We start from the raw sequence: 11,227 nt of genomic DNA on the forward strand, positions 1-11,227 counted from the left end.
ATTATTATTATTATTATCATTATTTGCATATGGACGTCTAATTATTCTAGCAACACTGGGTGAAAAAACCATCTTTCTCCATTGAATTGTGTTGGTACCTTTGTTGAAACGTAATTGGTCATATTTGTATGAGTCAACTTCCAGACTCTTTAATCCATTGTGTCTAGCCTTTCACTAACACTCATACTGTCTTGACTACTGTGGCTTTGTAGTAAGCCTCGAAATCAGTTTGTTCTGCTTTTTCAACGTGTTTTAGTGATTCTAATTCTTTTCCAGAAAAACGCTCCATATAAATTTGAGAATTAACTTGTGTGGAATCTTCAAAACACCTTCTTGTAATTTTGATTAGAATTGCATTGAATCTGCAGATCTAGTAGGATTGACATTTCAACACTATTGAGTCTCTGAGTCCATGAACAGGGTATAGCTCCCCATAGGTATTTAAGTCTTTGATTTCTTTCACCAGTGTTTTGTAATTTTCATCAGACAGATCTTATACATATTTTGTTAGCTTTATATCTAAGTATTTCATTTTTATATTATAGTAAATGGTACTTAAAAATTTCCATTTCCAGTTGTTTATTGCTAGTGTCTTGAAAAGTTGGTTTATATTTTGTTTATTGATTTTGTAGTCTGTGAATTCACTAAACCTATTTATTAGTCATAGTGACCTTTTTGATGATTCTTTGTGGCTTTGAATTAGATGATCATGTCATCTGCAAATAACACAATTTTATTTCTTCCCTTTCCATTTGTATGCTTGCTATTTCCTTTTCTTGATATATTGCACTATCCAGGACTTCCAGTAAGATGTTGAATAGGAGTTGTGAAAATGGACGTCCTTGCTGTGTTCCCAGTCTTAAGGGGAAAGCATTCAGTCTTGATGTTAGCTGTAGTTTTTTGGTAAATACCTTTTATTAGACTGAGGAGGAAGTTACCTTCTATTTCTAGTTTGCTTAGAATATTTATCAGGAATTGATATAAAATTGTGTTAAATGCTTTCCTACATCTATTGAGATGATTATATCGTTTTCTTCTTTAGTCTAATATGGTTATATTGATTGATTTTCAAATATCGAACCAGATTTTCATTACTAGGCTAAACCCCATTTATTGTAATGTTTTATTCTTTTTATGTATTGCTGGGTTCAATTTGCTAATATTTTATTGAGTATTTTTGCATCTGTATTCATGAGGGATATTGGTCTATAGTTTTCTTGTAGTGTCTTTGTCTGGTTTTTGGTATGAGGGAAAGGCAGCCTAATAAATTAAGTTCTATTCTTTCCTTTTCTATTTTCTTAGTAGGTATAGCATTGGCCTTATAATTAGTGTAGAATTAGTACTATTACATGGTTCATATTTTTTGGTCCATCCATTTATTTGTATACATATGTATATTAAGAACCTCATTAAATTGTAAATTTATTCAAGGCTAGAAATCCACCCCTCCTCCTCCCTTCATCATAATGTCTATTAACCACACCGTTGTGCTTATTTTTTATTGTGGTAAAATATTCATAACATAAAATTTAATATTTTAACCTTTTTTTTTTTTTTTGGCCATGCCATATGGCATGTGAACTCTTAGTTCCCCGACCAGGAATCGAACCCATGCCCCACTGCAGTGGAAGCCTGGAGTCTTAACCACTGAACCATCAGGGGAGTCCCCTATTTTAACTGTCTTTTTTTTTTTTTTTTTTTTTTTTGTGGTATGTGGGCCTCTCACTGTTGTGGCCTCTCCCATTGTGGAGCACAGGCTCCGGACGCGCAGGCTCAGCAGCCATGGCTCACGGGCCTAGCCGCTCCATGGCATGTGGGATCTTCCCAGACCGGGGCACGAACCCGTGTCCCCTGCATCAGCAGGCGGACTCTCAACCACTGCGCCACCAGGGAAGCCCTTAACTATCTTTAAGTGTACAGTTCAGTGGTACTATGTACATTCTCCTTGTGCAACCATCACCACCATCCACCTCCAGCACTTTTCCATCTTCCCAAACTGAAACTCCATCTCCACTAAACAACAACTCCAAATTTCCCCTTCCCCCCAGCCCCTGGCTCCCATCATTCTTTTTTTTTTTTTTTTTTTGGCCAAGCTGCTTGGCTTTGCGGGATCTTAGTTTCCTCACCAGGGATCATACCCGGGTCCTCTGCAGTGAAAGCACTGAGTCCTAACCACTGGACCATCAGGAAATTCCCCCACCATTCTACTTTCTGTCTTTATGAATTTGACTAATCTAGATACCTCATATAAGTGCCATCATACAATATTTGTCCTTTTGTGTCTGATTATTTCACTTACTATAATGTCTTCAAGGTTCATCCATGTTGTAGCAGGTGTCAGGATTTCATCCCTTTTTAAGGCTGAATGATATTCCATTGTGAGTATATGTCACATTTTGTTTATCCAGTCATCTATTGATGGACATTTGGGTTATTTCTGCCTTTTGGCTGTCGTGAATAATGCTGCCGTGAACTTGGGTGTGCAAATATCTGTTCCAATTTCTGCTTTCCCTTATTTTGGGTATATATCAGAGGTGGAATAGCTGGATCACTTGTTGCACCATTTTACATTCCCACTAGCAATGCACAAGTGTTCCACTTTTTCCACAATCTCACCAGCCAACACTTGTTATTTGCTGTTTTTAAAAATATTTATTTATTTATTTATTTGGCTGGGCCGGGTCTTAGTTTGCGGCACACGGGACCTTCATTGCCACGTGCAGGATCTAGTTCCCTGACCAGGGATCGAACCCAGGCCCCCTGCCTCGGGAGCACGGTGTCTTAACCACTGGACCACCCAGGGAAGTCCCTTTGCTGTTTTTTTTTTTTTTTTTTTTGTGGTACGCGGGCCTCTCACTGTTGTGGCCTCTCCCGCTGCGGAGCACAGGCTCCGGATGCGCAGGCTCAGCGGCCATGGCTCACGGGCCCAGCCGCTCCACGGCATGTGGGATCTTCCCGGACCGGGGCACGAACCCGTGTCCCCTGCAACGGCAGGCGGACTCTCAACCACTGCGCCACCAGGGAAGCCCTCTTTGCTGTTTTTTTGATAATAACCATCCTGATGTGTGTGAAGTGGTATCTCACTGTAGTTACATCATGGTGCTTTGTATGGAGTTTTGCACAGAGTAGAGACTTATTGGTTGAGATCAAGAGGCTAATAAGGGCAGACCCCTGCCTCTGGACAGCACTGGACATCATATTTATTTAAAGCCAGTTCTTATATGTCATATCTCTCAATTGATCAAATCTATCCATGGGTCCAGAGAAAATTCTATCCCTCTGTCCCCAGTGAGTTTAGCTCTGGAGCAGGGGGTAGGCTTCAAGGCCTTTGAGGAGGAAGGCTTCCTTTGCTCCCCAGACAGAGCCCCAGGCAGTATGATCAGAGGGGTCATAATGGGGGTGGGTCGGGAGATCCCAGCTGTCATTCACTCTCTGTCGTCAGTGCCCTGGGTGACAGAGTGTGAGCCCTCTCCTCTCTGGGACTCAGTTTCCCCATCTTGTACACTGAGCGATTGAATCAGAGCAGTGGTTCTCAAAGTTGGCTGCCTACAACAATCACTTGGGGAGCGTTTAAAAATCTCCACTTCCAGGCCTCACCTTGGGCCAATTATAGCAGAATCCCTAGGGGTGGGGCCCAGGCCTCAGTATTCTCCAAGCTCCCCTTCTGGTTCCAAGGTTTGGCCAAGGTGAGACCTGGGATAACAGCCATGCTTCCCATACCTGCCTGAGCATGAGAATCACCTGAGCTGCTGACTTACAAATACAGGTCTCCCAGCCCCTCCCCTGGAGGTTTTGGCTTGGTAGCTCCGGGAGGGCTGCCTGGAATGTTTTGTTTTGTTTTTTAATAATTATTTTTTGAAGAACAGGTCATTTACAATACTGTGTTAGTTGCAGGTTGGAATCTGTGTTTTAGATAAACCCTCCAGATAATCCTCAACATCAGACAAATCTGGGAAACACAGGATCAGAGTGGCCCTCCTCCAACCTCGATGTACATATGCATCACTCTAGGTCTTCTTAAAACGCAGACTCTGATTCAGTGGGTGGGTGGTGGGGCTTAAGTCCCTAGCTGGTACTGATGCTGCTGGTCCAGGGACCCCACTTTGAGTAGCGAGGGATTAGAGGTACCTTCCAGCTCCCTCCTGAGGCAGCCACCAGCCTGAAATTCTGCAAACCCCAAGGCAGGGGTAGCTGCCTGCCCTGGTGACCCCAAGCACATATACCAGGGGTGTCTCTGCCCGGTGCGCCCTGCTTTGAGTATTCTTTGCTTTCACATTCTGTCTTTCCTGGCTGTTATTGTACATGAGTAGCATGATACCCAAAACCGGCAGGTGGGGCACGCACAGGGCAGCAGAGCTGAGTGGGCTCCCCGCTCTCGCCGCCACCTGGCTGTGGCACCAGGTCGCCGTGAGCCTGGCTAATCAGAAGCTTCCAGCATGGAAGCACAGCTCCTCCCCAGTGAGGCTTTTCCCAGCGACGTGTTTCAAGTACCAATTTGGTGTCCTTGCGCGTCTGATCTCGCCAGCCTTTCACAAGCCATTCCCTTGAATGACGACAAGCGATCTTGATATGCTGGGTTAAAAATCTTTCAGTGGGGGCTCCTTTGTTTATGAAGCAGCATCCATTATCATGGATTTCCAAACTGGCTCCCTTTCTACTGGCGTCGGCATCCGGAGCGGCACCGTCAGCCGCCAGCTGCGGTGACAGCCACGTTTTGGTGTTGCTGTTGGGCCTCTCAAGTTCTGGGGGTGCGAGGGGGGGCAGGCATGTTTGGAGCGTAAGGGATGAAAGCACATTGAAATATCGGGGCTCCCCGTGTTCAGACGCTCCTGATCTCGCATGTTTTATTTGGTGGCTGTTATTGTGAGGCACGTGGGGAATGGAGATCATTGTCGAGAATGCGTGCTGGGGAAGAGGTGGATTTTCATGGCTCCCGCCCACACCCCAGGCTGTGCTCACTTCGTGGAGGGGAGGCTGCAGCTTTCATCAGCTACCAGCGAGGGGCTTCTTGGCAACTGGGCAGAAGTGAACCTCAGCAAACAGTGTGGGCAAAAAGAGAGAACAAGAAGAAAGTCAGTGGGAGACGGTCGTCTTTTTAAAAAGTTTTGGCTGCGTTGGGTCTTCATTGCTCCGCACCGGCTTTTTCTAGTTGCGGCCAGCGAGGGCTTCTCATTGCCGTGGCCTCTCTTGTTGCGGAGCACGGGCTGTAGGCGTGCGGGCTTCAGTAGTTGGGGCTCACAGGCTCTAGAGCGCAGGCTCAGTAGTTGTGGCTCACGGGCTTAGTTGCTCCACGGCATGTGGGATCTTCCCGGGCCAGGGCTTGAACCCATGTCCCCTGCATTGGCAGGTGGATTCTTAACCACTGCGCCACCAGGGAAGCCCAGGAGACGCTGGTCTTGAAGGAGAGCATTTGGCTCACGTTTCACTTTTTTTTTTTAATTTACACATTTTCCAGAAGCAGGTGTGGAGAGACTAGATGTAGTAGATGGCCTTTGGAGAACAATTGCAGGAAACCCAGCTCAAACTGGTTTATGCAAAAGAGATTTATGTATTCATGTCAGGGAAACATTGAGGGGTGTTGGCTTCAGGTACAGCTTGATCCAGGGCTCCAAACAGTGTCTCTCACCATCTCTCTGCTCTCTCGGGGTGGGCTTTATTCTCAGGTAGGCTGTCTCTGGGTGCAGGCCCCAGACAACCCCAGGCTCCCGTGCCAACAGCTTAGCAGCCCCAGAAAAAGTGAAGCTCCTTTCTCTCTGGCAAGCCTTGGGGCCAGCCTCTCATTGGCCTGGCTTGGATCAGTTTGCACCTTGACCCAACTTCTGTGGCCAGGAGGAGCTGGCACTCAAATTGGCCACACCTGGGCCTCCCTCATGCCCAGCCTCACAGCCCGGGGATGAGATAACTCCAAACAAGTCACAGTGATAAGTGGGCATCGGGGTGGCTCCCCAGAGGGGCTCAGGAAAATCGCCGGGAAGCAGTGAGTGTGAGGACACAGTGTGGCATCTGGGGCAGCCCAGCTCTGCCACCTCGTCACGTCGGCCGTGGCCACATCCTTCATTGCCCTGTGAAACTCAGACCAGTGACCCCTGACCCTTTTTAAGAACCAGGACCCTTTTGAGACTCTGTCGTGAAACATGGATCTATCCCCTCCCCCAAATCACATGTACTCCATAGTTTGTGTGTAATTTCCAGGGGTCACAGGACCTTCAAGAGTGCCTGGCCCAGGTGTTCTCCAAGGCAGCGGGTTCCAGGCACTGGGTGGTGGGGAGGGGGGAATACTGGGCGCCCTCCAATGTCTGCTGCATCAGCATTTCTGGGCCAGGGTGTTGGCATCCAGCAGAGTCACAGTCTCTCAAGGGGATTCTGATGCACCTGGTCCCTGGGAATTAGGGAAACGCTGATCCCTTCCAACCCTGGAATTTAGCATCATTCTCAGCTCTACCAGTTGGTTGAGTTTTTTGGCTGGGATGGAGGAAAGTCAGTCAGGAGGCGGAGAGAGTATATAAATAGAGCACTAGAGTGGTGTACCACCTGTTCACGTATTCCTTCCTTTCCTGAGTGCTTCCCGGGTGTCAGGACACTGGCTGGGAGCTGGTCATTGCTCTGGCCCTAGGGGTGGCACCTGGGCCCAAGAGGCTGGTCCAGGGCCCATGGGGACCAATGTGCCACTGGACCCACTAAAGCTTGGCCTCTTGGCGACCTGATCAACACATCTGGTGAATTCCTGGGATGCCGGTGAAGGCTTCTTGTTCACTAACTTAGGAGGAGAAAGACTCCCACCCAATTGTGAAGGCGGGAAATCGCTGAGTACGTTTTTCTCACACTTAGAGGTGCTTTTCGCCTGAATTTACTTACTCGGAAGTGACATGAGCAAGGTGTTGGGTGCACAGTGAGGCTGTCACCGCTATTGCTGTCACAGATGTTGTCCCCAGTGGAAGTGGCATCAGTCATGGGACGCTGATGTCTGAGATGACAACTCTGTTAAATGTCCTGTCTCAGTCCCATACGATGGGCTGGTAAACACAGGGCCTCACTGCAGAGCCTGGCACACAGCAGGCACTCAGTAAACATAGGCATGAATTAATTAAAGGAATGAATAAACAGTAAGTGAGCCATAGAATATTCCAGAACTTATTTTTTTAAAAACAAACTGAGATGGCTTGACGCCAGGAGACAGGCCCTGGATTAGATCTGTGGGAAAGAGCCAGAACACTTGGTCCTTCACCCCAACCCACTTCCCCTAGCCGGACCCCAGCCAGAGCAGTGGCACTTCCCACCGGTTCCATCTGCCTCCCGACTGACACGGGGCCCGTGATGCTTTGTGGTGGCGCGTGTCCTACACAGACTGAGATGTGAGCAGTACCCCTGGCCTCCACCGACTAGAGGCCAGTAGCACTCCCCCCGCCCCCAGTCGTGACAGCCACAAACATGGCCAACTAGCTTCTCAGGGCAAAATCAGCCCTGATTGAGAACCTCTCTCCTCAGGTTTTATATAAAGAAAGGCTTCCCAAGGACAGATATCATATTGTATCTCTTGTACGTGGAGTCTAAAAAAAAATGGTACAAATGAACTTATTTATAAAACAGAAATACAGTTACAGATGTAGGAAACAAACTTATGGTTACCAGCAGGAAAAGGAGGGGAGGCACAAACTGGGAGATTGGGATTGACATACACACACTACTCTATATAAAATAAATAATCAACAAGGACCTAACGTCTAGCACAGGGAACTCTTCTCAGTACTCTGTAATGAGCTATATGGGAAAAGAATCTAAAAAAGAATAGATATATGTATAACTGATTGACTTTGCTGTACAGCAGAAAGTAACACAACACTGTAAATCAACTAGACTCCAATAAAAATTAAAAAGGAGAAAGAAAGAAAGAAAGACTTCCACCGCCAAAGAGGGAGGGCATTAAACCATTTGAACTAGGGGTTCAGGAGATGGATTCTCAGGCAGGCCCAGTGGGAGTCCTGAGTTATCAGAAGTGAGGGCTGTGTCTTTTCTGCTGGGACTATTGATTTTGAGGGTCCTGCTCCCTTGGGTCCAGGACTCCTCTGTGAAAGAGAAAGTGAGGAAGCTGAGGACCAGCAGCCCTGCCTCTCTAAGGGGGGCGCAGGCAGCCAGGGAGCCTGGACCCTCGGAAAGGGACTCCAGTAAGAAACGTGATTCAGTCACTACACTGGCTGCTGTGTCTGAGCGCCCAGGACGCATAAGCCCTGCACTAAGCTTGTCACCTGCTTCTTTTCCTTACATCTTCAACACCAGCAACTATCACTGGACCCATTTTGCTGGTGAGGAAACTGAGTCTGAGAGAGGTTGTGTTCGTGGCCCAAGGTCACCCAGCAGGTCCATGGTGGAGGTGAGATTCTAACCCAAGTCTGTGTGACTCCAGAGAACACGCTGTCCTGCCACAAGGATGGGGCGTCTGCTCCCCGAAGCTCACCTGAGTGGAGAGTCCCCCCAGGGTCCCCCCAACCCCCGGGAGTGAGGGGCGCTGGGCGCCGTCCCTGAATCAGGGTGCAGAGAGCTTCCACGGCAGGGAGGCCACGCCGGCATCTTTCCCTGGTGACCGTCCAGAGCCTGATACCCCGAGCCCTGAGTGATGGCCACTGAGGCTCCACCCACTCTTGGGGGCTGATGCCCACCCTGGTCTCGGACGAGTCCAGGCTGCGGTTCCCTCCAGCTGACCATGGTCCTTGTTCTTCCTCGTAGGGTGTTTTTCCTGAATGTGCCATTCGATTCCATCATTGAGCGGCTGACCCTGAGAAGAACCGACCCTGTCACAGGAGAAAGGTTTGTGCCAGCCTCCCAGTGGGCAGCCCTCTGAGGGCTCCAGGGGCCACGCCCCACCAGGGACCCCCTCTCCCCATGTAGCTGACCGATGCCAGGGCGGGGCTGCTCCAGGGATGACGCCAGTGACGACTGACAGAAGACTCTAGAAAGGGGGTTCTCCCAGCTAGCGCCTCCGCGCTTTCTGTCGACCCTCTTTTCCTGGAAGAGCAGCAAGAAACTCAATGTCCGGGGCTCTACAGCAGTTGTTGAAATGTCTGCGGGCTCTGTCCTGGGCTCGGCTCTGACCCCAGCGTGTGAAGTGACGCTCCAGGCCCCTGCTGTCACCACGGTACGTCCCAGATGTGGTGGCTGTACAGACGCGTCCCCTCGGGAACCAGTTCACCTTCGAGCCCTCCCACAGCTATGGGGGTAAATCCTGAGTTTTATTCCGCATCGGACCAAGTACAATCACTGCGTTGGTGTTGAAATACAATGTATAGTCTCTGCGATTGCAAAGAGGTAGAAGCTTCCATCTTCCCAGTAATCAAGGCCCTGTTTCTTGGTCACCAGACCACGTTTCTCAGTAGGGAGTGAGGAGGGGCACGACGGAAATACCAGGATTGTCCTAAACTATAGGTCTGATCTGTCGCCTTGCTGCTGGGGGACATCTTTTCACTGACCTGTGTCAAGTACAATGACCTTCACGCTGCCATGCCCCTGGGGTCTCTCCAGCAGTGACGGTGGCCCTTCCTGGCATCTCTGCTCACACTTGGTGTTATAATGTCCCATCCCCCATTGGACTGTGAGCTCCATAAGGCCAGAGGCAACTGCCTTGCCTGCCACTGCATTGTCAATAGCAAATGTGTGCCAGGCATACACAGCGGCTGATAAATATTGTTTGGAATGAAGAAGAGAAGAAAGAAGAAAGGAAGGGAATGAAAGAAAGAAAGGGATCTGGCCCTCGGTATATTACTCTATTCTGTCCTATTATCGATCTGCATTCTTCTCTCCTGGGCAGGGCCTGTGCTTTGGGTCTCTCTGCGGCTCCCGGGCCCGGCTGAGGGTGTGCAGAGTGAATGTTTGGTGGCGGTGGTGATGTGACCCGCTTGCTCGGCAGTAGGACAGAGGGCCCCTTTCTGCCCTGTCCTCTGAGCTGGACCAGGGGTCACCTGCTTCCCCTCCTCTCGCAGGTCCCACCTCATCTACAAGCCACCTGCGACCATGGAAATCCAGGCCCGTCTCCTGCAGAGCCCAAAGGATTCTGAAGAGCAGGTCAGGCTCAGAATGGAGCTGTTCTACAGGAATTCCGCTGAGCTGCACGAGTTCTACGGGCAGGCCATCACCGTCAACGGGGACCAGGACCCGTACACGGTCTTTGAATACATAGAGAGTGGGATCGTTAATCCCCTGCCCAAGAAAGTTCCCTGATGGGTTAAGAGCAGAGAAGCATCCCCCAGGGAAACAAAGTTAATCCTTCTCCCCCGACCTTCTGGAAACTCAGCCAAGCCAATAAAGAGTGCTGAGTGCAGTCTCCTGTGTCCTGAAGGTGAGGTGGCCGGAAGGTTGCCTCGTCTGGGGGTCTGGGGGCACAGGACAGGCAAAGTCCAGGAAAGCAGTCAAGTAGAGCGCTGCGGACCAGGTCAGACCTGGGATGCGGTGTGGCTCCAGCATCAGTGTGCTGTGCACCCTGGGATTGTCACCCGATCCTCGGAGCCCCTCGTTTCTCACAACTAAATAGGGTAATAACAGTCCCTGCCTCACGGGGTTGCTTTGGGACTAAACGGGATGATGCTGGTAAAGCGCTCAGCACAGAGCCTGGCACATGCTATGCTCTCAGTAAATGCAGTTTTACCAAAGCCGCTGTCTCTACAGCAGCCTGTCCGGTAGAACTCTCTGGAATGAGGGGCATGCTCTCTGACCGTCCAACACGGCACGAGCTGCAGGTGGCTGCCGAGCCCAGGGAACATGGCCACTGCAACTGAGAAGACGTTTTTAAAATTGTCAAAAAAAAATTGTCCTTAATTTTCACTGATTTCAATGTAAACGGGGACTTCCCTGGTGGTCCAGTGGTTAAGACTCCGCGCTTCCAATCCAGGGGGCCTGGGTTCGAGCCCTGCCTGGGGAACTAAGTTCCCACATGCCAAGCGGTGCGGCCAAAAAAAAAAAATTAAATATTTCCTTGGTAATTGAAATTGATCTGTGGGAAAAATAAATTTGCTTAAAAAAAAAATAAATGTAGGGACTTCCCTGGTGGCTCAGTGATTAAGAATCCGCCTGCCAATGCAGGGGACATGGGTTCGAGCCCGCCAATGCAGGGGACACGGGTTCGAGCCCTGGTCTGGGAAGATTCCCACGTGCCACAGAGCTACTAAGCCCTCGCACCACAACTACTGAGCCTGTGCTCTACAGCCTACGAGCCACAACTACTGAGCCCGCACGCCTAGAG

General features: G+C 49.5%; 1 protein-coding gene across 4 annotated transcripts in view; it reads left to right on the forward strand.

Moving 5' to 3' along the window:
* AK8 (adenylate kinase 8) overlaps positions 1 to 10,275 on the forward strand; it is a 130,785-nt gene extending 120,510 nt beyond the window's left edge. For all 4 annotated transcript variants that reach the window (XM_081236348.1, XM_081236350.1, XM_081236349.1 and 1 more), the window contains 2 exons: positions 8,722 to 8,802; positions 9,972 to 10,275. In XM_081236348.1, coding sequence (XP_081092474.1) covers positions 8,722 to 8,802; positions 9,972 to 10,209 — 319 coding nt within the window. In that variant the 3' untranslated portion in view covers positions 10,210 to 10,275. The remainder of the gene's footprint in view (positions 1 to 8,721; positions 8,803 to 9,971) is intronic.
* The last annotated feature ends 952 nt before the right edge of the window (positions 10,276 to 11,227 follow it).

This window comes from Mesoplodon bidens (genome assembly GCF_964165515.1).
Source record: "Mesoplodon bidens genome assembly, chromosome: 6".
Lineage (NCBI taxonomy): Eukaryota > Metazoa > Chordata > Mammalia > Artiodactyla > Ziphiidae > Mesoplodon > Mesoplodon bidens.